Below are 27,903 nucleotides of genomic sequence, written 5' to 3' on the forward strand. Positions count from 1 at the left end.
TATTTTAGCTAAAGCCTTTTATTCTATACAACTGTGAAACATCATTTACCCTTCCTGCATTGCAGACTATTCTGTCAATCTTTCCTGAAACTGTGTTTCAAAATTATTAGGAAAAAAAAAAGAAAAGAAAAATTACAACCGTGGCCGATTTCAACCAAAATCACTGGGAGCAATTCCAATGTGTATAACAAGACAGCAAGACAACCCAAAAAAGAAAACCAAAAATCCCCAAACAGTGCCTATGGGAACAAGCATATGCCCTTGCTATTAATAAATACAAGTCAGCACAATTTATCCATAAAGGTTACAGTTCTGTTTAACCATTTAATTCACAAACATCACTACAAATGTGCAGTTAGAGCACAATTGTGTCAAACTGAGCATACACAGCAGTGGGGATTAAAAACTTAAAGCGACTCTTAAAAGCTGGGGAAAAAGACATGCTAGCTTAGTGGTGAACCATAGCTTTTGTTCAAGCAGTGACTTTGTTTAGGTTAAGAGTGCAGAAGGGAATGATTTGACTATTTTTTTCAAACAAAATACAATGGAAAAATACTTTACTTTTTGTTTGACCAATACAATTCCAGTAATAGAATTTATTGGGACTTTCTTTAGTCCTCAACCTAGATCTTGATAGCAAGATACAGGAAGCGCAAGAGCGTATGTCTCCCAAAGAAACTCTAATAATATACTGCCCTTTGAAGGCACTTGTGCTTCTGCTCCAGACAAGAGTCATTTTTACACCATTTCTTTATGAGGATTTGCAATTTGCTGTGGCTACAAATGGTTTTCTGGGACAGCCCCACATTTTCTCACGCAACGCTGAAATGCCTTTACCCCCTCCCCCCAATAAGTTAAACTCTATAAAAAGACTACTATGAATCTATGACAGTCACAGATTTATAGAAATAACAGTGAAAAGAAGATCTGCATAAATCTATAACAAAAGAACAACTGCATATAAAACTTTCGAAAAGAAGAATAAGTATTTTTATATCATGAATATGAAATATACTTAGACGCTTCTAAAGTTTAACATTAAACACTGGAAGTTATTTTCAGAATGGTTTGAAGTTTTAACAAAATGTCATGTAAGTTTTGGAGCACAGATACCAAAAATGAGACTAGCATGTCTTCAGAACACCTAGGACACAGTGCAGGAAGTACTTATATAGATTTAAAAAGGAAATCTTGAAGATGCTGCAAAGCATGTTCACTCTATTTTTATGCACAGCATCATTGGACTGACCCTGCTACAACATGTATCTAGTGTTTTTATTCTGCGCATCAACAGCTCTCAAAGCAACAACTCCCTTGCAGTATTAAAACAAGTCTCCTGTTAACCCTTCACTTGTAATTAAATGGGCCGACCCTTTCAAATATGCAATACTTGTTTCTTTTGTTTTTCTTCTCCAAATTTCTTTAAGTGGTAGAAATGTTTGAGTAACCTGTGAGAAATCACTGCAGGAATATTATGACTGGAATGTACTAAAAAAAAACCAACTCGTGTGCACTTCTGAATTATAGTGTGAACACAGTGACTAACACAGCCAAAATGGTTTCAGATCAAGCATGAACAGGTGAGGATATTATGTTCTGGAAAAGAAACAAAAGCAAAAAAGAGGAAGCAAAAGTCTGCACTGGATTATGATCCATTCTCTGTACACCTCACACAACATGAACCACTCAGGGATTTCCCATCTCATTGGCTGAGACTAGGACAGACTTTAGTTTAAGTCATACAGATTTTTTTTTTCCTCTATATTACAGATCTATTAGTCACTTCAATTAAATGTATACTTTCCATCCATACTGAGTCATTAGAAGTCTCATCTACCTTAGGGGTTCAGTGGGCTTCTATAGTACTACTCTTGGAACCAGTACAGTATGGTCAGGTACTTAAGTAACCACTTGGGTCCACTTCTCCCCTCACGTTGACTTCTGGCGATAATGAAGCGTCAGATCACCACCACTCTTCCAAATGAAGTGCTTTACAGTTCGAAGGTCCATATTCGGATCCAAAACCTAAATGATAAAAATTCATCTTTTATTCCACAAATCTGCTAGACTGTCAGAAATCCAAAGATAAAACACCCTGGGGCTGGGGCAAAACAATCCCTTGGGTGGACTGTCATCTAAGATGGGGCTCAGGTTTTTCAACTAGCAAGTAAACCTGATGCTGATTACTGAAAGATTTTAGCAATGTAACATATAATTGCTTATTACCACCACCTTCTCAATATTTAATCTTCATGCAATTATTACGCTTACTAGACAACTCATTTTGGAAATATTTTAAACTCTGCTATAAATGTAGAATTCAAAACATTCCAAAAATGCTAGAAATGGAACTCTATGGAATTGTACTAAGTCCATTCGTTGAGTATGAGCAAGTAATCCTGTAAAGGTTACCAGTGAGACCAAATAAAACAGTGATACTGTGTAAATTCTTCAGTCCAGCTATCTGCACCCATCTGAACTTGTGTCAGCAGTAAATTAACATGATGTCAAGAAATCTATTTAGTTTTAAAAGTAACAGATAATCTAAAGCATATTTCAAGCTCTGTATTCAGATGTTCACAACCAATTAATTGCTAGACACTGGGTTTTGGCTAAACCACCCAAGGAACTTACCTGGTCCTGGCACAGAAGCTCAATCTTCTCCTCTGCTAGCACAGCAATGTCCTCCTCTTTTTCTTGTTCTCCTGCTTTTTCATTATTGGAAGAGCTAGTTGTCTGAGACTCATTATCCAAGTTTATAATCTTCTCATACACATGTTCCATCACCTTTCTCACCTGAAGCATATCACTTGCTGACAGTCGGTCTCTATACAAGGTAGATAAAAGTTTGGCAGGAAAAAATTTAAGAGACTGTATTTCTGATCTTCAAAATACCTTAACCCATCGCAAACTATACAAGTAGACAAATAAGCTGTTTAGATTAGAAGTTTACTATTAAATTATCAGGATCATGGAGAACACCATAACAGCTTTTTATCCTAAGAGTCACACAGCAGAAGGGACTCAGAAAAGTGAGACCATGCTGCATTCAGTTCTGGGGCCCCAACAGCAGGAGGACATCGACCTGCTTGCAGTGAGTCCAGAGGAGGCTGTGAACATGCTCTAAGGGCTGGAGCACCTCTGCTATGGAGACAGGCTGAGAGAGCTGGGCTTGTTCAGCCTGGAGAAGAGAAGGCTCCAGGGGGACCTCAGAGCAGTTTCCAGTGCCCAAAGGAGCCTATAAGAGAAGCTCTGGAGAGGGGCTTCTGACAAGGGCATGTAGGGATAACACAGGGGGGAATGGCTTGAAACTGGAACAGTCTAAATTTAAGTCGGATATAAGGAAGTTCTTCCCCACGAGGGCAATGAGGCCCTGGCACAGCTTGCCCAGCGAAGCTGTGGCTGCCACATCCCTGGAAGTGTTCAAAGCCAGGCTAGATAGGGCTTTGAGCAATCTGGTCTAGTGGAAGGTATCCCTGCCGCCCATGGCAGAGTGTTGGAACTCTGATCTTTAAGGTCCCTTCCAACCCAAACCAGTCTGTGATTCTATGAAGATACTCAAAAGACCAAATTAAAATCAGAGCTTGGGTGAAAAGTACTCTACACAACCCTTATTCAACAGGAAGGGGATTAGTAAGAGAAGGGCAAGGATATGGAATAATAAGACTACACTGTTCCCCCTACTACATTAATAGAATGGCATTCTAAAGTAATTAGCAGCAGCAGTTTTTCCACAATGTACACAAAAACCCAATGAAGCTCCTCTTTCACAAATGTCTCTGATGTGAAGAATTTAACAAGACTTAAAGAGGAACTAGGCATTTGTGGAAAATACCCAAAATTGTTGTGTGTAAGTGGTGGTAGGCAAACTGCCTGTGACACTGACTTCATAGCTGAGCATCTGCATTGACTTCCAACCTACAGAGCTCCCAGTTACAATTAATGTGACAGGCAGACAGTCTCGCATTCCTTACTAGCAGATTTTGTACTTTTTCCTTTTAAAAAGCTATTATTTATCACTGTTAGCAATAGGAAACATAAAACTGTCATTCTGATCAGTGTAATAATCTGTAAATTCATTTGTTTTCTGATTACATACCAAAAAAGACAGAAAGTCTAATTTCAGGATTTAGTTCTTAAAACATTCCTTAGCATAACTTAAGCAACTGCTCATGGAACCTAAAAGAAACCTCCAGTTCTTTCAAATATTCTGATCTAATTCAAAGCTTTGGAGTGATGCTGCTTAAATAACTAGAAACTTCTACACATTCATCAAAGCACAATAGGATTCTCTGGCAAACCGGCTTTTTGTTGGTTTCTTTTTTTTGAGCTTGCAATTCTCTTTCTGCAGTTTTGAGAGTCAAATATGCATTACTTACTTTTTCAGAGTTTTTGCCCCTGATGATGAATGAGGTTGGAGGTAGAAGGGAATCTTATTGAATTTGGGCATATTTTTCTAGAAGGAAACAAATTTGAGAAGTGTTAATTTAGGATGAACTGTTACCAGCTCCTGTTTCTACCAGCTGGTATGTGAAGTATATTCAGCTCCTAATTATCAAAACCCAAGAGAGATTCTTAATCAACATAAAACCACCACAGCCAACTGCCAAATTACTCATACTCCTGAGATGCTTCAATTTAGATGATGCGCGTATCATCTAGCTTTTGAATATAAATTATCATCTATTTCAAAGGAAATTAGATGGTATCAAAAGACTGCAGCTATATGAAGAGTATTCTCTGTTCCAGGGCTCCACACTTGAAAAGGATACCAATTATACACAGTGCTTTGAATTCCAAGATTTTCTCTCAAAAGAAAGCAAGCAAAAATACCGTAACTGGACACATCAAAAGCAATGCATCTCAAAGAGTCTCGAATAAAGACCCTGAGACCACTTATTTTAAATACAGAGCAAAACATAAAATGACATTTCAGATCCTGTACAATTAAAAAGAAGTTGTTGTTCACCTCAAAAAAAAACCAAAACCCAACACAAGTAACCCAATAAAAAAAGCAAAATCCACATAAGATACTTACATCTACAGTGATGTCAATTACCCATTGTGGCACAGTTTCATTAAGAAGCATAGATTCAGTTTCACCCCCTGAATCCCGACATAATAACCTAAACCACAGAGAAATAACCTTTGTGAATGAAAACAATTATTGTAATGTGCATTAAAAAGCTTTCAGGAGAGGATCCGCCCTTTTAATGGGCAGGGAGTGTGAACTTGGTTAGCTACCCCTTCACATCATCCACTTTATTGAGGAAGTGATCACGTATTGTCTGTAAAGACCAGAAAAAGTAGCTGCAGGAAAAAGACAGATCCATGCAGCAGAAACATGGAGAAGCATTTCAGAAGACTATAAGCTATTGCACAGAGGAATTTAAAAAGTAAAACGCTACTTTGCTCATAGATTGTATGTTTGTGTGTTGAAGTCAAAAACTGAGAAAGGCACATGACATAAAGCAGTTCTTTTCTGTTTGGGAAAAATGAGCTTTGCATGTAAAGTGTCTGCTAAGCCCTCACCAAATGAAAAGAATAAAATCAATTTTAACAAATGCACACATGCAGTTGGGAAAAAAAGCCATGTATTAATTGTATAAAGCCCAATTAGGTATTTTGTCAGAGCTCTGCAAGCCACCTTTTAGACCCAATAAACATGGCTTTTCCTCCAATAGTGTCTTTTCAGTGTTCTCTTGAGAGCCAAACATAGAAGACTTAAGATCCACTGATACAGAATGGATGCAAATATTAAGCCCCAGCTATGATGTAAATATGTTGATACTGCAGAAGAAAACACCGGTTCTCAAAGCTGCAAAATGTTACCCTGCTTTACAGACCAGTGCATGGACTGAAAGTTACAGAGTTTTCAGGCCTATTCAGCCAGAGAAACAACCCCTACCCCTCAAATTTAAAATCCACTATATCAGTAAATACAAAATGCTTCACGCTATATGAAAGCTTGGCATGTGTTCTACAGCATTATTAAACTGTCTCAGATGCATCATATACCACAGTTAGGCTTTACAACATAGAATGAAAAGACAGATCCTGAGCTCTTACCTGCCAGAGCTTAGGACCTTCTAGTGGGTCAAGGGCTTTGGGTAACAGAAACCAACTCTCTAGTAAGCAGGACTCTACTGCTTGAGTCATTAATGCTCAAAGACCAGTACAACAGGCCCATAAGAGAAATTTTACAAGAATCGAAAGTAGCACAATTTCATTCTAGAACAAAGTTCAGTTAGTCAGTTTGCAAGAAGAAAGCACTCAAAAAGAGCTCAACGCTTCGGCATACAATTAAGAACAATATACAGCTCTTACCATTGTAAAACCCCACACCTTGCTGATGCTCAAACTCACTTGTTCAGTTGGATGATGCAAAATTACCATTTACAGCAGCTTATTTTGCCTGTCAAGGGCATATCTTGAACGTATAGTACAGAACAGATGCAAGTATTACATTTTTATAACGTTTCTGCTTTCACAAAGGAAGTTTTATGTAGCCACTGAATTTACATTCTTGAGCTTTTTTACCTGAACAAGGTGCGTCCTCCAGCCTCACCAAAAATAACTGGGGTATGTGGCGGCACTTGAAAGTATCCATTTCCTTTCTGGACTCTGTTCTCCTGCTCACCATTCACTGTTGGAAAAAAAAAAAAAATCAATGAGACTGCACTAGGCCTTTAAATTGGGTATACATAGACCACAGAGTGTTTTCTCCACCTACAGCTAACATATTTCATAAATTAACAAAACCATAAGCTTCATAAAATCCAAGAAAATCTCCATTTCCAATGCACAGCAAGTATATGTAAAAGGAACAGTAGAGAGTACCTTAGTTCAGTACCAGTTTGTGAAGGCATATTTCAAAAGACTTTGAGAAAAGGGAAATGGAGCTCACGAGCCAAAACCTGATTACTAGTTTTCTCCAGTTCCTTAACAGGATACTGAGGATTTGTCAAACTGAACAATATTAATACTAGAAATCAACTAAAGAGATTCCATTGAGACAAGACTACTTTCCCCCTCCACACTGACAGTACAAAACTCGGAAGGATGTTAGCTTTGCTCTTCTACCTGGGTTTGCCAGATGTCAATAGCGTACTAGTAAAACTCAGACTCATGTTTCCTTCAAGTCATTGCATTTTAAATTCAATGTATTTTTAGCTAGTTATAGCAGCGTGGTCTTCAAACACTGAAGAACCTCATTTGACATCAGATGGATAGGATAAGATTGAAGAAAAGTCAGCATTATTTATGCACCTCTTGAACCACTGTTCAGAGAGCAGCTGTTCAGAGCAGGATAAATACTGCATATATATATATATACATATGTACACAAGGGTATGTAAGTATATATGTGTATATTTAAGTTCTTGTCTTTACACAAATTTCAGTGTCCAACAGTGTTATCTTCTTAAGCCACTGTTCAGCATCAGTTTAATTGTTCCTTTTGAAAGGGAAAATGAAGACTGATTCTGTAGTGAATATTCTAAACATTCCACTACTCCACAGTTATTCACAGAAATAAGTCGTGTAGCATCACTGTTCCAACAATACAAAATCCTGTGAGTTATACTTCTCATATATTGTATGGCTCTCAAGATGTAGAGTGCCTATACACAGAATTGTAAGAATCAGCAACTTTGTCCAGAAGAGCCTGCCAAGTGCTGTAACGCACCAGAGAGTTCATTTTGGAAACTAACTCTGGGCACAATCTTTGCCACAAAAAGGCAAGATATTGCTGAACTTACAGTTTTCTAATCGCCTTATCTGTAGAAAGTCAGTTTTTAATCACCAAAACCAAGACTTTTTAGTCAAAACTGATCTTGGTTTAAATAATTTCAAATTTAAATGAGACAGTCTCCATTATTCTGCCCAACTCTGCCACTATCTTGTATCTTACAGAGCTATGCTTTTTATTTCATACAGGATTAGATTCAGCATTATTACACCAGTCAAAGGTGGTATTGTATAGACCTTCTCTATGTACTATCCCATTACCCACTGAATATATTTTCTACAATAAATTTTCCTTTTATTTTATATTGCTCATAATGCCTAGAAGCAAAGTGGAATTATGTCAAACAGTGGCTAACATTTACTAACTGAATAACAACTCTTTGCTGTCATTATCTAGGCTCTTTCCCAAGTCAAGCCTTAGTTTTGCCAGTAATTGTTTTTCATCAAGACATTATGTTTCTGTAACTTCAGAATCATCTGTTCACCTAGTTTTCAATGTACTAGAGTTCTACGATTTTTGCTGATACTTTCAGAAGAAGAAAACTACTTAGCAAATTTTGGTGAAAAACTAAATTAAAAGAACTTAGAAAACATTAGACTGTAATGCAGAGACAAGAAATATAAACCGAATATACAAATAAATCCTAAAAAAGGAAAATATTAAAATACCAACCATGATTTATTTCATTTTCTTCTTCATCCATTGGATTGATATGTGTCCTAGGCCAATATTCCAGAAGTGCTTGTAGCAGAAGCCCTCCAAGGTTTACTGTCAAGACAGTGAGGTACAACTTCCAGTTATGTAAAAACCGATGGCATAATATTCTACATCTGATCCACAGATTAAAACTTTCCCAAAAGTCTGAGCGGCTCTGTTCCCAAAACAAACTATTTATGGGCACAGAAAATCTCAAAGCCATACGTTATCATCTTTCAGAAAAAGCTGATTTTAGAATCACTACTGTTGGATCACTTACTTGCTATAATATTCTCTAGATCAGGCAATAGTTCCAAGTTGAGGAATATCACTTTTTTGCTTCCAGAAGGTTTAAAACTAAGTTAAATAGAAAACCTGAACTTGACTGAAAATTTTCCAAAAAAAGCAAACATTCTCACTGGAGAATTCCTCTGCAGAATGCAGCTACTGGCATATGCGGCACTGGAATACATAAGCATAAATGGTGGATTTTATTCTGCTTTGTCTCAAAACACTAATATTAGTTAAAACTTACATTTTGGATCAGAACCATCTGGACTGCTAAATCCAGCATCCTTTGCTGAAACCCAGGCTGCAAAGCAGTCACTTTCATCCAAAGTAATTGTCAACATCTGTTGGGAAAAGACCACCAGGAAGAGGAATGCAATAGCTGTTTTGTATTAAATAAGCCTATAAATTTATTTTGCTCATTACTGAGCTGGGAATAAAAAACAAAGAATTTCTATGTGCATGACAGCACACTTTGTTTACCAAGCTGTATTAATTCATAATTGGTATTGGTGGATTTAAACTGACCACACCATGAGGAAAACAAAAAATTAAAAAAATCTGTTATTCAGTTTATTAAAAACTAAAGTAAAATTTGCTGGTTTGCTTCAAAGGAAATATAAATAATCAGATAAATGATGATTGTTCCTCAAAACTCGTAACACACTAAAATATTTGTGAACAAACAGTATTATGAGAATATATGTAATATGACATTAGAACTACAGATTTCAGAGTTGTATCTCACCCCAGTTTTCAAGTCTACTGAGAACCAGTTTGGCACATACACCATTTTAAATCTCTTCTTAATTTCTTCTTCAAAATCTACTTTCCCAAGGTCTTCAACTTTACATGCCTGTACAGCAAAAGAAATGTACAAGTTTTAAAATTCTGAGTATCACAACATTCTGAGTCACAACACCACCTCAGATCTTGTACTTGACTTTCATATGCAGTTCTGATTTCTCCACAGGTACTGTAGTCCAGCAATGCATGAGTGAAAGGTTCAAACTTTTCTCACAAAAAATTGCACAGCAGTTTATGCAGTAATTTCTACTGTTTTATCATTTCTTTCTGAGGCAGTGGAGAGGTATTACATTAACAAATAACATTTTCCCTATCACTGAGTAGCTGTCTTCTAGCATTCCCTGTCATTCTTCTCCTCATTAGTATCAATATTTCAGTACAACCCAGTATTTGTTGCAAATCTCACAACAAATTCAGCTCAACTACTGCAATGGGACCAGCAGTGGGTAAATCTGTGTGCAGATTCTTTTTGCCTGTTTTAGTTTATTTGTCTGTTTTATTTTGTACTTCTATTTTTAAAGTTTCTCAAGTAAGCTTGTTAATATCCAAACTCTCATAATCCACTTGCAAACTTATCCTGAAAACTGGAACACTTACAGCAAACTCTAAAGATAGTAACCCTGCAAGACTTATTTCCTCAAAATCCAGGAAAAGTTACAGGAAGGAAAGACTGAAGGGTGTAGCTACATGTAAGAAAGGCTTCCAGCATCGTCAGTAAAGAGACTCAGCTTTAGAGTGCAGTGATCCTACATGCAAGATAACACTTTGATCTGTCAAGTAACCTCATCTATAAAGTGAATATGTATTTAAGCATGCCTAAGAGATGCCTCTGAAAGCCTTACTAACAAAAAAGAACTGAATGAAGGCACCAATTAACATTACCATTTGACTTTGCTCCTGATATTTAACACTGTACTTAAATATATAACTGTAATATAACTCTAATTCGAAAGAAAAGCTATTCACTTTTCCACAAAAGTAATCTAGATAACTTCTAGTACAAATCTACGTTCTCCAACTTAATTTCCTTCTTTCCCACTTTATTCAGCAACTTGATACAAGTTGGCTGAGTGTGCTTTACTTCATAACTGAATCTTGGCTGGAGAACTGCATAGTTAGACGCAAAAATATTTAGAATTTCAAACAGGATTTTTCAAGAGAAGAAATTGCTGACCATCTCACTGATCTGGGATCCCAGTACTGTCTCTATGCATGCTTTTCCCTCTCCTCTGATCAATCACTGTGTAAAGCAAGATACCAAAATGCCATGCCAAGTCTCTCCCTTCTTACCAGGCAGGAGCCATGCTTCCTGCCTACCTTCCTTCCAGTCAGTCCTGCATTCCTGCCTGCTATCTTGCGAACTAACAAGGAACATGCGAAGTTCACACTCCCAGAATAATACACAGACTAATCCAAGCACACTCACTTGGGATGTATGGGTTTGTAGGAGGACCTGAAGCACACATTTCCCTTTTGCAGGCTAAGCTTTCTTTCTGCACTGGGTAGACATGCTCACAAGCCTCTATGAGCCCTCTTCGAAACGCAACCTGATCAAACCAAACACCACTGTTTTCAGGGATAGAATTCAAGGTGAATTTCAGGTGAAGGAAGACATCAGTACTTTACTGAATGTCAGCTTCACATCAAGCAAAGATGCAGAAAAGCTCAGAAATGCCCCATCTCCTTTTAAAAAGCAATCTTTGCAATAGAAAGATTGCTTCCTTTCTACCAAAGGAATCTTTCTCACACACACAAAAATATATAAAAGAGGCACAAAATAATTAATCATCCAACAGTAGACAATCTAAAATTATATACTTACCTTCAAGACATCCCAGTATGCCACATTATTATTCGTGTCTTTGGTTAATATGTGTCTCTTGTCATTAAGAATGTGGCACTGAATAATACTAGCACCCCCTAGCAAGCAAACAAGAATTAAGGTCACTACAGTGATTTTATTTTTTTAGAATATTACATTAAATTAAGGTGTATAACACAATGTGTGTGACTGTTCTTTGGTCTCACTATTTTATGTAAGATCTGGGTATCACCAAGGTTTAAGCACTATTTTAACTGTAACTAGCACTAGATCAATGATAACTACGTTGTCTTTATTTTGGCTGAAATCATAGTATCAAGTACCTAAAAGCTTCACCCCATCTTAAAGATCCACCAGTTCTGCTAATGATAACAGATTTTATAAGGTACTCTGGAAAACAGCTGTTTACCTTTTATAACTTGGTCAGGCTGTGTACACAGGGGCGGTATGGGATTGGTACAATCATTATCATAATCTCCGGATGCTCTAAAATTATGAATTCCCTTCAAAGTCTAAAGAAACAAAATAGGTACATACATAATAATCTATAGACTTTGCTTTTATCTGTGAGTGACAACTGCCAGTTCACACTGCCATTTAATGTTAACTGTCCAGTTCTAAGCAAGATAGTTTAGTTCTAAAAGCAGCACAAAGAGATAGCAAAGGAAGTAATTACAAGCGTAATGTCTTTTGATCAATTCCAATAGTCACAGTTCCTGATTTTTTAAAAGAAAGCTTAAAGACCACAGCAAGTCACAGTGAAATTGCAAGCAACAGTTCCCAAACCAAGACTGCAAATCCCATGACTACTTAATTGAATTCATAGGGTTTAAACTGTACCACTTACCCATTTATTCACAGAGGATTTAGTTGTTGCAACCCAAAGTGCTGGAGGAGGATCAGCTGATCTATCAAGCTCCATCTAAATAATGAAACCACAGATACTTTCAGACATGTTTAATTTTCCTTTGTTCAATTAATATTTGTTCTGCGTACACCTGCTCCCATACTTCAATGTATCTGAGAAGCAACACTAGTTTCAGTTTACTAAAGAAATACAAACTTGTTTTAAAAAGACAAATAACTAAGCTGCAATTTTTGAAATTCCAGGGAAACTGTTTCAAATATTCAACAAATAAATTCTGGACAAGAACAACAGTAGATGCAATGTGTCTAAACACCCCGTATCTAAAGTTGCTTCTACCATGATGCAATCTCGTCTAATGGACAGTTTGGTAAATACAATATTTTCTGAATTACTTTGCTTTCAAATACTTCACATGGTTAAAACCAGAACATGCTAAGTTCTGTACCAATTAGAAACCAGACCTTTATACATTTGGCTCTGCTGTTACATTTCTTCAGTAATAACCAATCAATGTAGCTGGTATATTACAGTCCCCCTTTGCTCTTTGTACAGCTGACCATAGGTTTAATTTTCCATTTTGAACTGCAATTTCTCAGATTCTGACTTTAACTATAGTAATATATCCAGGATTTTATTTGAACATACTAAGCCAAATTTTACTCGTAAGGAAAGACAGATTGCTTATATACTGCTATCTGTTTCAATCGCACATTCCCTATACACCTACATGTTTCAAGGTCCTGTCATCTACTTAACAGACAGCAAAATAAAGAAAAATTCAAAAAGAATTCTCTTCAGAAGACTCATACTCCCGCATACAGTTTTCTCCAGTTAAGAAAACTGCATGTTTAGGTGTTCAAAAAACCCACAATAAATTTTACCACTGGTTCCTATGAGTATGTAACATATTCTAACACAGTCCTGTGCATACACATTACTGCTAAGAAACATCCATTTTTGTCTAAAGCCTTGGCATTGCCAGCTTAATTTCTTAAAACTGTACTAGTCTGCTAAAAACAACTTTTCATGTCTATAGCATATTCAATTTCAGTAATATCTGAATTTGCATATTTTAAGTAGCTGCTAAGCATTTATTTTCTTCAGACAATTAGGCTTCAGGTGTAATTTAGGAGACAAAGCCAATACACTGAAGCTGTGGTGCACTTGTTACCCAATATACATTCTATCAGTTTATACCTCAAGCCGTTATTAAACAACATGCAATACAATTACACTTTAATACTGTGAGCATGATTAAACCCTGGAACAAGTTGCTCAGAGAGGCTGCAAAGTGTCCATCCTTGGAGATATTCAAAAGCTGTCTGGACATGGTACTGGGCAATTGGCTCTAGGTGGCCCTGCCTGAGCAAGGGGGGGTTGAACCACATGACCTCCAGAGGTAATTTCCAACCCCAACCATCCTGTGATTCTCTGAAGTAAACTCAATTACCTTAAGAACTGGTGCCTTTTCTTCACAGATAAGGACACGGATATCAGGGTTTCGTAAATCTGTACAATAAATCTTCCTGTCTCTTCCTCCTGAATAAACATGAGTGAAGGCTTCATTGACCTGCAGAGCCCAGACACCTTCATCATGGACTCGATATGTGGCTATACATCTCTGCTGCCCAAGGGACCAGAGGCGGATAGTCCCATCAGAGCTGCCTGAAAGACACTGAGCAACAACCACCATACTTAGATCAAGTGGGTATTTAAATCTTCTGAAATAATTTTGTTCACAAACAGCTTTCATAATTCTTATGGTTTTTTTCCATTAAGACGGTGCTAAATAAAGCCTGGCAGTTAATAACTCTAGTCACCCCTTCCATTGCTAGATGGACCCTGTAATACATTAGAGCTTTCACCCACCAGCCTCCCTCCCTTAATCATTACAATATTCTGTAAATAATCTGTAAAATACAAAATGTAACTTAATAAGTAATCTATGGTATAAAATAATTATATCGAAAAAGACTAATGACATTTCTGTATTCTGTAAAATGCCTTTGTCTCAAGTTAAAGCACATACCTGTGTGCCATCTCTGTTCAACAACAATGCTTTTACGTTGTCTGTGTGCCCTTTGAGTTTCATTAGTTTTGCACAAGTTCTCGGGTCCCACACCCTTAGAACCTACATAAACAGACATTGGATAACTGGCATTAACATCCTTCTTCCCACCAATGCATTTTCTCTACAGAAAATTAAGCCTTTCTGAATAAACTGACACTTATCCTGAACAGAGAGACATCCATCACAGAAAACATACTTCATTAAAACAAGAGGTACATAACTACATTTTATGAACCTCTAATAATCAGATGTGATTTTCTTTGCTTGATTTTATTTTCTTTTGTTATGGCTTTTTTTTATCTTCCTAAGAAATTAAAGAATGAAAGTGACTGGAAACAGGATTATCTCAAGGTTAGATTAGGTAAAAAATCAGCTTGCCAGGAACTTCAGGGCATTTCACCTTCCTTTACAACAAACAGCATGGTTTGTCTCTTAGGGACACTTGAGCTTCATCATCACATTTCATTTCCCAGTTCCTGCAGGGATCTTACAAATTGCTGGCACCACTTTCTTCTTACCTGTGGCAGCTGCTTCAGTTTTTATAATCATCTCAGTAATGTGCCAGCCCAGTCAGATCTCTTGTGGTGAAATGGTAGAAAGGAGGTTACACAAGATGATCTAATTGTCTCTTCTGTGTATTAAAGCTAGATGGATATATATACGTCTTCAAACTGAGGTAGGTACTTGTATCCTACACTTAACACTCCCACTTAAAAAAAAGTGTCTATCCTCACTATTAAACCCACAACAGCTGCTAGAGACATGACATTGAAAAAATGAATAAAATTGCCTCTTTGTACTAAACTTTGAACTGAAGTAGAATTAGCCTTACCAGACTTTCGCTTACCTTTTCAGTGGACCCTGATACAATAACTGTTCCCATTTGATTCATTGCAAGGCTGTAGATTGAGTCTTTGTTCCCGCTCAGGGAAGAAGCTATTTCAAAATAAAATTTACATTTTCAATCTTAATGCTGTCATTTGAAAAACATACTTCTTCACTTAAAACACAGCATTTTAGGGTATTTTAATGCCCTTTGATCCATGGAAATAGTGTCACTATACCTCATATATACAGCTACTTTAAGAAAGACTGTACACAGCATACTGCTAGGAAAACCCCATCCCAATTCTTAATCTACTGCTACATAAAAACAAAGGAACCCCTCAGACTTATGGTAATTACAGTCATTGTAACCTTTTGGCACCACAATACAGTGCCAGGACCATCAAGGTACTGCTGCTCTTCTCAACTACTTTATTAGAGAATTATACTTCTATGTGATCTTATATTACATCTCATTTGGATGCAAGTGCAGAGGTATTTTTTTTCCAAGCCAAGCAGCAGTATGATTCTACATTAGATATTAAATGCTTTTCTCTTAGTTCAGCAGAGACGCATTACTGAAATTACACTGCAGTACTGAAATGTGTTACTTGAGCACGGATGCTACCTCTGCATTTGTGAAAACCATATGGCAACTCCTTAGCATCACAACCACCACCAGAGCTGAGGAATTCTGGGCCATGTAGCCTAATCTACTTTTGGACAGCGTAATGTACCAATCCCTCAACTGGGAAAAGCACAAACGCAGCAATGAAAATCATGTATTCAGAAAGCACCATCTCAATAAGCCTCAAACCCATGCAATCGGTATGCCAAAAAAGCTGTGAATAGCAACAAACTATTGCCAGCAAAAATGTGAACCTTTATATAATCATTTATGTATATTACAGAAGTAAGTTTCTAACAACAGCATTTGTGACTTAATATCATAAACATTTTGTCAGAGTGGAAGAATTATGCACCTTTACTTCAGGGTCCTCTTAACCACTAGCTACAGCTATCCAAATGTAATCTATTATTCGTAGCCAAAATAAAGTGATAGTATTTCACTGTCCCCAGAGGACAGTTGAAGGCATAAAGCAGAACTGAAAACTCTTGAAGGTTAGCACAGTGTTCAACAATGATAATAATTTATGAAAAGAATGTACAGAGTTATTATAAACTGAACATCAGAAATGGAAGAGAGAATTTTAAGTCTACAGATGCACAATTTATGCCAGAACAAAAGCAAAGCTTGACTCCACCCTTTCCTGGAAGGGACTACCTCTCAAAATCAAAATACCGAAAAAAATGCAAAAAAATTATTATGGCTATGCTGACTGAGAGGCTCTTTAAAAACAGGCTCCCTTTTAATGCTGGCTTGCGTACATTACTTCCCTGTAATCAGACAGGAAATTAATGCACAAAACAATCTTCATTTGCACTCTGAAAAAAATCAATATTTGAAAGGACTGAGGAAAACCAGCTTCTTTAAGGACATAGAACATGTTCTTCTCAACAGAAATACTGTTAGCTGGGAGCACTAGAAAGAAAGAAAGAAAAACAACTCCCCTGCTTTCCTTTCCTCCCCCTTATGAAGCATTACTGTTTTAATTCAAGAAATGAAAATTTATTTCTATCATCTTAGAGGTAATGTCTCCATTTCCATTTGATCTTGGGCTCAAGCAACAGTTCCTCAGCACTCACCATCTCCCATTTATGATTCACTTGAATCATTTAGGTTCTGTATCACTGTTGCTGTGTTCATGAAATCTCCCTCCCCCCTTCCCTACAGCTGAGGTTTCCTGTGAGCCAACAAATGCATTCTTCCTTCAAAAACTCCCTGTTCAACCAGAAATTAGCATAACTTGCACTTATCAGCTAAATTTGGTGATAATTCTACTTTCTGTGAAAGAAAGCTTCTGGGAAAGATAAGGTAAATCTTATGTCAACCATGTGCTATCCCAGTACAATCCTGCAGTGCAACACAGCTTGCTAGAATCCATCTCTCTTCTGAAGCCTACCCAGACATGCCAGCATTAAAAATTAAAAACGTCCCATAGAGAGAACAAAAGCAAACCTGACAGTTCAACCTATCAGATGCACCTTTGGTTTTAGAACCTACCAAATCCATAAAATTAATACACCTTTCAGAATTAGCCAAAACTTCAATTCAAAAAAACCACATCAAAACAACTATATGCCTGCTTCTTATTTACAGAATCGCATATTCCTGAAATTTCTTAGAAGTGTATCTGCCAATCCCAAATTTTAGTTTTGCAGATTTTTCCTCAGACACTCCTAACCTAGGAAGCAAGTAGTCTTGTTAAGAAAGTTCAAGTGGCAGTGTAAGATAGCATGTTCTTTCCTAATGCATACATCTGAGCCTCTGCTACTCTTTAAGCATGCATCCAACACTAAGTATAAAACGAAAGAGATCAGTCACTTTGAACTCATTTTCCAACCTATTTACAAGCAATGAACACACCGTAGGCAAACTGTTTCTCAAGCTAAAGCTCTCTTAAGTGTTAGCGAATACCAGCACATTACATTTCAGGAGAAAATGTTTAGAGACCTGTTCTCTGTCCTACATGGTACATCTGTCAGCTGCTCTAGATTTTCAGCTACTATGGAATACAACAGATGGACTGATTATATGCTAAAATGACCTTAAAATTTTTTGCACATTTTTTGTGTACACACAGGTATCTATGGTTTTAAACTGATCCCTCAGATTATACTGCTCAGTAAAATGCATTGCTTGCCTCCCCTCCCTAGATACCTACTTGTTACGGTGTTATTTGAGGCAGTCAGTGCTGTCAGAGTATTTACATCCCAGAGGAAAATCTGTCTGTCCAGCCCAGCAGATGCTACCAGTTCTTTGTCTTTTGCATATGCTAAGGCTTTCACATAATCCTACAATAAAGTAAATATGACAATATGAATCAACAACATTATCCATTTAAAGTCTCTATCTTAATATTTAAAAGACTGCCAGTGATAACACACAGTATTTAAATATGTTTTTCACCTTATGTGTCCTTAGTGTTGACATGCAAAATCCCTTATGTGCATTCCAGACTTTAACAGTAGTATCTGAAGAAGCAGATATCACTAAATTGGAAAGAATAAAGAGTAAACTTTAATGGCTTATATATTAGAGCATATTTGTATTACTCCAACATGCTTTTCAAAAAGATTAAAAGAATCGCTTCTATACACATAATTCTTCATTAAAAACACCTGCTTACTCTATTTATCAAATTTACAATATACATCACAAATTGATTATACTAAAAGAAGATGGAAAACCATTAAATCAGCAAATAATATATTGTTATACACAATTTATGAATACTGTAGTTTTCAAACATTTAAGTACTTACATGTTTTACCATTGCAGCAGAGCACAATATCATTTACCCAATCTGTGTGATGTTCCATAGATGCTATATATGGGTCTTGCTGCAAATTAAGAAAAAGTAGTTTATAAAAATCTCATTGCAACTGGAAAAGATTGTGACTATGAGACCCTACTGTGGTACTTTCTTCAACCTTCAAATGGGTCAGAAGTTGCCTATGCAGAGTTGCTTGAAGTCACTATTCCAGAATTCTTTTGTGAAAGAACTACGTAACTGTGTAAGATATCACAGTATGAGCAATAGCAAAATGATTTTCCTATTACACTAATTGGCAGCTGTTAAAGAAACATTACCAGATGTATACCTATAGGCAACTGACTAGCATGATAATTGGAAAAAAGTAGATTTAAACATAGGAATCCTCCCATGACTTACCTTGTGCTGATTGACACTCCATATCCTTATAATAGAGTCTCGTCCCGCTGTGAAGAGCCTATTTAAGGCTGGATCCAGCTGAAGTGCATTTACCCCATTTCGGTTATACTTCTCCACTTCATCTCTAATCACATAGGACACCTAAAATACATTTACACAAATTCAATTATGGTATTAAGATATCAACTTGGCCATAAAATCTTAACATTTACTTTAACCTTTGTGAAGTTTTTCAGATAGGAAATATTAAGAACTTTACAAGCATTAAATAAGTCTGTCAGTTTGAGAGTTACCAATACCATCTGAGTCATTTCACCCTCCCAGAAAAAATGGGGAAGAACAATAGGGAAGATATGAGCAGTGCTAGAACTGGAGCCCAAAGGATTATCTAATTGTTACAACTCAAGCTTAGACCCAGAGAATCCTTAGTTGAATTCGCTGCTCTGTGCAGGTTATTTTGGGTGGTCTTAGACAACACGCTGAGTTTGTGTCTCACTTCCTAAGTAGTTTTTGTATTTTCTATATGCTAGGATGACAGTATTTCTCAGACTCACAAGGGAAAAGATATGGTCTCTAAGGATTACAAAGCACTGAAAGACTGCAGATACAAATTCTAGCTATTTCAAGTGTCACTATTATTTTTAAACCAGTTTTTAAAAACTACCTGTTTTCTAATATAAGCAGCACAAGTATTTACTGCTCTTTCAGTAAATGATTCCTTTGGTTTCTTTCATTCTGTACTTGACAGTTCTGGGTGTATATGTTATTTCACTGTTTTGTTCAGAAACACCAAAGGGAGATTTAAGGAGATAAAGCCACAGCACTCTCCATTATCACTGTTCAGTAAACACAGTTAAAATGCACTGCAGTTTCTTCAGAGCTACTCCATTCACAGTGTGCTGCATCTCTCCTGATGTTTACACATTACCCTGAGGAAAGCCCTCACATTCAGAGAAAAGGAGGGGAAGCTGACAGCTATGCCTCTTCCCCAGTTCTGTAAAATATAATCAGAACAACGTGGTCAAATTTTACGCTTGGTATAATCCAGTCTGCCCACAGCGGGAATCATCTGGATACATAAGTACCAGTGTTTTGAAAATGCTTTCAAGAAGTAGCATTGGGCTAGAGATCTGAAAGCAATTTTTCACTCCAATAACTGCATTGTATCAATATAAAGAAAATGTTTTCCAAATCAGGTCTCAGTTACACAAAATAAAACCAACAAATTAAGCAAAATGTTCAGTGGTCCTTATCACTAAAGAAATGTTTTACAGCATTTCAGATTCTATACCACAAGAACTGATGTGTCCATTTGGTGAATGTGGGCAATACCTCAACTGAATTACCCCACCCCATCCCAACACAATAAGAGAACTGATGCTTCCAGAAAGTACACATCCAGTCCTAGTCTCCATTTTAGTAACAACTGCCACAGCTCTATAGAACAACACTGAAGGATCAAAATTAAGAGCCTTCTGAATCCATATGTCCTTTACTAAATTTATTATGTTCCACTGCTCTTCATAGAATCATAGAATAGTTAGGGTTGGAAAGGACCTTAAGATCATGTAGTTCCAACCCCCCCTGCCACGGGCAGGGACACCTCACACTAAACCATATCACCCAAGGCCTTGTCCAACCTGGTCCTGAACAATGCCAGGGATGGAGCATTCACAACCTCCCTGGGAAACCCATTCCAGTGCCTCACCACCCTAACAGGAAAGAATTTCCTCCTTATATCCAATCTAAACTTCCCCTGTTTAAGTTTTAACCCGTTACCCCTTGTCCTATCACTACAGTCCCTCCCCAGCATCCCTATAGGCCCCATTCAGATACTCGAAGGCTGCTATGAGGTCTCCACGCAGCCTTCTCTTCTCCAGGCTGAACAGCCCCAACTTTCTCAGCCTATCTTCATACAGGAGGTGCTCCAGTCCCCTTGATCATCCTCATGGCCCTCCTCTGGACTTGTTCCAACAGTTCCATGTCCTTTTTATGTTGAGGACATCAGAACTGCACACAATACTCCAGGTGAGGTCTCACAAGAGCAGAGTAAAGGGGCAGGATCACCTCCTTCGACCTGCTGGTCACCCACCTTTTGATGCAGCCCAGGATACAACTGGCTTTCTGGGCTGCAGCATTTCTTGCTGATAGTCTTTGCTAGCCGCTCACGGTTCCTGTAATCACACCTCTTCCTCCCAGTTTCACATTGTGCCCTAATTTCCAGCACTTTGCTACTCTCACCCATTCCAGACTAATCCATAGTATTCCTTCTGTCTACACTCAAGTCTCTGCCTACACACATATTCAGAGACGTTACTAAGAGAAGACACCATCAACCTTGCATAATAGTGATATGTTAAAATATTTCAAATACTTTAATGTGATGCAGCATGTGTATGTGATGCAAAGTCCAAGATATATGTGGAACTCCTCACCTGGGCTTGATCATATCATGTCTACACTGCCAGAAGACCCAAACAGACCACTTGAGTAAAAAATGTTGCAAATAAAGCCAAGGTTTAATACAATACAAAACACAAGGCAAAGGGATGGCCATCAAGTTCACACTGCTTTCAAACCCTCTGAATAAAGCCAATGAAAATATTCAGCTAAAAATATGAAGTATGAGCAGGTAAGATGCCTTCTAACACAAATAACTCTACGATGCCATGAAATTCAAGAAATTAAAAACCTAAAGATCAGGAGATCAAATTTCATTTTAGTTATTAGGGAGAAAAATCTCTTCCTGACATACAGTATCAGACTCAAGCTCAGGAGGCACCCTTCACTTCTTGCTTCTCTAACCTGCTAGCACAATGTTTTTTGACAAATCTTTAATTTTTAGATTTGATTCTCTTCTGTTAGTCATGTCCTGTATTTGTTGTATTTTCAGGTATAATATAGAGCTCTTTATTCTACTCTATCATTGTTTAAGCCCAGCTGGTAACTCAGAACCACACAGCTGCTCACTCACTCCCCCCAGTTTATATACTGGGCATGATGCATTGTGGTATGGAATATGCCTTTGGCTAGTTTGGGTCAGGTGTCCTGTCTCTGCATTGTCACAACTTCCCCTCCTCCCTGGCAGAGCATGAGACTAAGGAAGTCCTTGTTTAAAGTAAACATTACTTAGCAACAACTAAAAACACTGGTGTTATCAGCGTTGATCCCAGGCTCAAAGTCAAAACCATAGCACTGTACCAGCTATTAAGAAGGATAAAAAAAAAATGACTGCAGCAGGTGAACCCAGGACACACTCGTAAATAAGACTGTCAAGCTATGTTAGTGACCCAAGCATTTTAAAAAGGAGACTTTTGCCCTTGATAATGCTACTTTTTTTGATTTATGGGAGTTCAAGTAAAGAATAGCCATAAATAACCATTTTAAAAATGCAGAAAAGCAAACAGTTGCTTACTCTAGTAAATAATGTACCTTTCATACATGATCAATACCGTGGAAGTTGAATCATATTTCTATATTAATCTTGACAGAAGTAAAGTTTTCATAATTTCTTGAAATGCAATAAATATTTTCTTGCTAAAATAAAGAACTAAATATTTTTATTAACATAGAAATGAGCAGTAAAAAAAGCTCACAGAGATGAGATGTAGTAAAACAATCTCCACTTCTTTCTACAAAGTTATTTGCATACCTGTTAAATTTCTGTATAGAGGAGCTTGAAAATGTGGCTGTCAGCTCAACTAAGCAGTGGTTTTCCATCATTCAATGATGTGACTGGGGAAGATGACAACTGTTTCCCACTACCACCAATACGGAAATACTCAAATGAAGGTCAAATTTAATTTGTTCTTTATTCTGCTTAGGAACTTCCAAACATGAATTTAGTCGAACACCTCTTGGCAAGTACTGTTTATTTCAAGAGAATGAAGACAAAGACAGGAATTATATTGTTTCAGGGTTAATGAGTAGATACAAGAGTGAAAGCTAAATCTCAGCAACTGTTGACAGCTATTTTTCAATGATAAAGGTGATTCTAATCCATATGAACCATTTGCTCCTTAAAAGTCATTTTTTTTATTTCTAATAATAAAAGCATAAGGGGAGAATATTAAAATGGAAGAAAATGATTCTGTGGTAAGTCTGCTGGATACCACATCAACATTTCAAGTGAATGCTGCTATTTGGGCAGTTCAGTAAGGACAAGACAAACCACTTTTCATGAAAAGAATATGAATTAAAAATGATTACTATGGCACAAAAAAGGACTCTCCCACTCTTAGTGGAGGCCTAATGACACTCAAGTAATTGTCAACTCCTCACACTGGAGATACTTAAATTTAATTTCTCATCCAAACAAAAAACTGTTAGAAGGTCCACTCCTAAAAAAAAACCCTAGAACAAGACACATGGAATATGTGGCAGAAATAAAAATAACCTCGCAAAAATTTGCTGTACACCACATGGAACCTTTTAGAAAGACAGGTATAACACCAGAAGTATCCAGACTTGTATTCAAATACATTAATTATATGGTAACACAGGGGGACAAATTAAGGATTCCACAACATCTATTGAAAGGGTGTTGAAATGCCTCTCTTAACATACAGAACTTAAAACAGATCAACAGTAGCAAACACAACTTGATCTGAAAAACCCGACATGGTGTGCCAGGCAGCAGGCAAGTTCACTAAGATGAACAAAGAAACATTGCTGATAATCCACATGTGGTTCTCTATTATCTTGGAGAAAAAGTGGTCAGGAAATGGGGGATTCTGTTTGGTTGTTTTTTTTAAATTTGAATGTCACAGAGTATAGAAAGATAAGAACTATTAGTAAATATAGTATTTATACAAACAAATACAAAAAAAATAAAGCATATATTTAAGTATGTGCGTACACACATATACCTAACCAACATAAAAGCAACAGGCTTTTGGCTGAGAAGCAATTGCTGTGATAAAATTCAACTCTGACCTGCAGCATATACATTTTTATCACTCTAGATAAGATACCATAACCTGCCTGGAAAAGACTGTGAAGGTCATCAGGAAGTTACGACTCTTAAGCCGCATTCACTTCAAACAGGGTGCACTGAAAGCACAAAACTGCTTTGTTCATTGCATTGATTTATTAAGTCAGTTGCAAACCACAAAGATAATAATGACTATGATACAGATCACAGTGATTTTATTGCCATGATGGTCTGGCAGGAACAAGACTTGTGGGATATGAAATATTTTAGTAATGACCAAGGCCTTTTACATTTGTACTGCCGCAGCTTTTATAAACTCCCTTAATGAATAAGAATCACTGCAGCAGTGCACAAACATTACAAGGTGATGGACACTCATTATACAGAGTTGATGGCATTCAGTACCCTAAATGGATCAGGATTAATCATTTTAATTACTATTCAAGAGCTCCAGTGATAAAGCTACTGTAGACAGATAACATTTTGGCACACAGAGCCAAGTGAATTTCCTACAGTACCTACAATGTGTTTCCTGCATGGATGAGTGTACCAGCTGATCTAAAATCTTGTGACCCTTGCTATATTACAAGTCTTATAACAGATTTTGCCTTAATAGATGGGTAGAATCTGCTTTTAGTAATACCACCACACCATCACGGTGGAGGAAACAGTGAACAGCTGAGCTCTAATGACACTCATTCCTTGTTTATAAGTAAAGAAAAATTTCAAAGACACAAATGCTACTGCAAGCAATTAAAAAAATGGAATTTCTCATAACCACTGGAAGGATTCCATGAGATTTGACATGAATCACATTTAAAAAAGGAGACCAGCAGCAGTCTACCACCAAGGGTAAAAAACCCTAAACTACTCCCTTAGTAAGTTAGTAGGGCAATAGTTAAGTTTTAAAATTAAGAACATATTGATACTTGAATTTTTATCAAATGCTCCAGGCCTGAGAATAAAAGCAATGGAAAGCATTCAGCAGTTAATTCTATCCTTTTACAATGGCATCAACTTACTAGCTATTTGTCTGCTTGAGTATTATACATAAAATAATAAATATATACATTTATCATCTACAAAATGTAGATGTAAAATCTAATAAAGTGCAGAATACAAAATCTAATGATACTATCAAAAATATTTTAAACAGGTTTTAACCATAAACATCCCTAGGAAAAAAGCCCTATTAAAAATGGTACAGAATCAGCAGCTGAAATATTTTCAAATGTAAGGGGTTTTTGTTTCACTGCTTTCTAATTGCTGTCATAATGCAGTATTTGTGCATAAATATGACAAGTCAGTGCAAAAAGATCTTTTTATTCTGTAGAAGACAAAGATAAAAAGGACTTAACAGTCATTCAATAATGTTACATGGAAGATGCTAATCTAAATCACTTATGGAAAAATCCCCATGTTCTATTAACAGGTTTAGAGTGTGGGGTTGAATTTATTCTGGCCAGGCAGCACGTTTGGGGGAGCAGTCACAACATAACCACTCAAGGGCTGCTACTTTAAGTGACCTGCTCAAAAGTGGCTTCACCTTAATTCACAGTAACATATCTGAGAGCTACATCATATGGCCAGCTGTTTCTCATCACACAACAGTGACACCTCTGCATCCCCATTTCACTTATCATAGAATGGCTTGGTTTGCAAAGGACCTTAAAATCATCCCAGTTCCACCTCCTGCCATGGGCAGGGTCACCTCCCACTACATCAGGTCGTTCAAGGAGCTATCCAACCTGGCCTTGAATGCTGCTAGGTATAGAGCATTCACAACTTCTTTGGGCAGCCTGTTCAAAACTCTAAATCAGACGGCCTTTCTACTGCAGCCCTCAGACATATATCGCTAAACTTACAAAATACCAACAGCCTGCTGCTGGACATTTCAAATACCTGACTTACATGCAAATAATAAACTTCTTACATGTTTTTATGTGTGTAATTTATTTTGAGGCCTAAAACATCTATTCTGATTTAACCCTTATAAACATAAATTATATGCAGAAGCATCTTAAACTGATGATTTTGGATGGTTCTGCTTACCAGTAAAACAGGTACATTCAAGATAATAATAGTTCTGATTTCCATAAACTTCAACCAGCTCTCATGCCATGTAAGGAATCAAGTTCCTCCACGCCCGAGAGGTATTTCTTAAAATAGCTTCTTCCCCATGCCTCATAAGTTTGGGAGAAATCCTCTCCCTCTCTCACCCCAACCCCCAAACTTCATGTAGCAGCACCCTAAATGCTTAGCCATTAGGAAGCAAACCAAATCATTAGTGGTTTTAACTCTCCATCAGCAGCTGATGGCTATAACAGCCACTTAGAATTCCATTACATGAACAAAATCCTGTCTCTAACCATGTAGGTGAAACAATAAGAGCACAAGAAAATACTTAGTTTCTACTCAAGGGTTTATATATGCTTATAAAGTTATTCTGCAGATCAAGACTTACAATGTACTGGCTGAGACACAGCAATACCTTAAGTAGGAAAAAAAAAATATCTCATAACAATGAAAGTGGAAAATAAGACATTGTAAACCAACAGAAAACCACCTGTAAATACAACATATTGACCTAAGTAATATTTGCAAAAGCAATACAGTAGTAAAAAAGGAAACAACATACTCTTTGATGCATGCTGCTGTCAGGGAAATAACACTTCATAAAGAAACAGGACTACATCAAAGAAAGCTCTAGTTATAAAATCTCTCTCCTTATGAGAGCAACAGCAAAAACTTGTTTATAGCACAGGCAATGATGTCAGTTAAAGGCTGGTATATTTTGGATTCTTTGTATTTTAAAGAATGTCAGAGGATTTTTTCAGTAGGGCAAAGGAATTCTTTATACAGCACTGATCGAATGCTTACTTTAACCACGAAAGGCACTAAAGGCTATGAAGAAGTGCACATTTCCTCCGTGTAATAAACCGCAAAAAATGTGTTCAAAAACCAAGCTCACCTCTGTCTGGAAGGATTCTAATGTTATTTCAGGCTTAATCAATATTTCTCCCATGAACAGCAGGCAGATACAGCTGAAACTTGCATTTGCCATTAGAGGTAGGCAGCTCTGTGCACTGAGAAAGCATTAAATCTTTTCCATAGTGAAAAATGTAAAAAAGTTTAAATTGCTGATAGTATCACAAAAAAGAACAAAAAAGTTGAGAACCATAATAAAACAATTTTCACGACTTTTAATGCTTGCACTCTTGGCTTTTTATACACACTTCATTAATTCCAGTCTCCACCACGGCTACAATAGTGTACTCATAGTTACACAGGAGCTATACCACGCGGTCTGATCGTCTCTCGCGTGAGCTGAGAAAGTTTTTACACCCACCAGACAGCTCCTGCCCCGCTCTTCCTTCAAGAAGCACTGCGCGGAGCTGAAAAGGGCAGACGGGGGGGAGCCTCAGTTCAGCCCGCCAGGGCTGGGGCACCTGACCCCATTCGGCAGGGAGCTGCACCTTTTCCCCGTCGGCCGGCCAGGCCGCGGTACCAAAGGCAGCCACCCCCCACCCCCCCCCCCCCCCCACAGGACGCTAGTGGATTCACGGCGGCGATGGGGAAAAGGTGTTGGGGAGAGTGGCGAGTTGGTCCCCCCTTTACCTCAGTGTTGTTGGGAAAGGGAAGGAGGCGACTGCATTGCCACAGAAACCCCCAATCTGTGCACCTCCTCAGCTGATAGCAGCCGCGACTACAGCCCCCCCAGCGCTAGGCGGCAGAGTCCCAGGCAACCCTGCCTGGCCCGGCGCACTACCTCCGCTCTCCGCCACCTGCTCGCCGCCCAAGTGGCAGCGCTCCGCCTCACCACCCTCCTCCAGCCGTGCCAGGCCGTGCCAGGTCCCCGGCGCTCCGCGGCCCCCCCCCGAGCCCCGCCTCGTCCTCACCTGCACTTTCCGCCGCCCCGCCGTGTTCTGCCGATGATGCGCCGCCATCTTGCATGTTGACACTCCAATGTCATTTCCGAGGAGGGACAGCCGGGCCGGAAGTCAGCTCCCCTCTCCTATCGGAGCCCGCGCAGCGAGCTGAGGCGG

The 27,903-nt window shown here is 37.8% G+C and overlaps 1 protein-coding gene across 2 annotated transcripts; it reads right to left on the reverse strand.

The window, feature by feature from the left end:
• On the reverse strand, positions 1-27,903 carry WDR48 (WD repeat domain 48). Of its 2 annotated transcripts, XM_057398297.1 has the most exons (19): positions 27,757-27,903; positions 18,925-19,065; positions 18,514-18,592; positions 18,159-18,241; positions 17,914-18,043; positions 15,150-15,238; positions 14,261-14,362; positions 13,682-13,906; positions 12,211-12,285; positions 11,773-11,875; positions 11,364-11,461; positions 9,483-9,590; positions 8,982-9,078; positions 8,423-8,518; positions 6,541-6,646; positions 5,039-5,126; positions 4,380-4,456; positions 2,635-2,827; positions 1-2,025 (listed from the first exon to the last, which is right to left on the reverse strand). In XM_057398297.1, the coding sequence occupies exons 1-19, from the start codon at positions 27,802-27,804 to the stop codon at positions 1,930-1,932; spliced, it is 2,034 nt and encodes a 677-aa protein (XP_057254280.1). In that variant the 5' UTR covers positions 27,805-27,903; the 3' UTR covers positions 1-1,929. The 2 variants fall into 2 exon arrangements, with proteins under 2 accessions (XP_057254280.1, XP_057254281.1); XM_057398298.1 differs by lacking the exon at positions 18,514-18,592 and having other exon boundaries at positions 27,757-27,884.

This window comes from Pezoporus wallicus, unplaced genomic scaffold (genome assembly GCF_028554395.1).
Source record: "Pezoporus wallicus isolate ANWC-B61680 ecotype Strahan unplaced genomic scaffold, APGP_CSIRO_Pwel_v1 contig_7237, whole genome shotgun sequence".
Lineage (NCBI taxonomy): Eukaryota > Metazoa > Chordata > Aves > Psittaciformes > Psittacidae > Pezoporus > Pezoporus wallicus.

Bases quoted from the DNA above. Each gene is read 5' to 3' on its own strand.
- WDR48 (XM_057398297.1), bottom strand. From the start codon at position 27,804: ATGGCGGCGCATCATCGGCAGAACACGGCGGGGCGGCGGAAAGTGCAG. The intron at 11,876-12,210 runs GTAAGTGGTACA...TTGTTTCTTTAG, and splicing joins AATCCTCTGTGAATAAATGG to ACTTTGAAGGGAATTCATAA. The intron at 5,127-6,540 runs GTAAAAAAGCTC...TCTGTGGTTTAG, and splicing joins GGAGGACGCACCTTGTTCAG to GTTATTATGTCGGGATTCAG.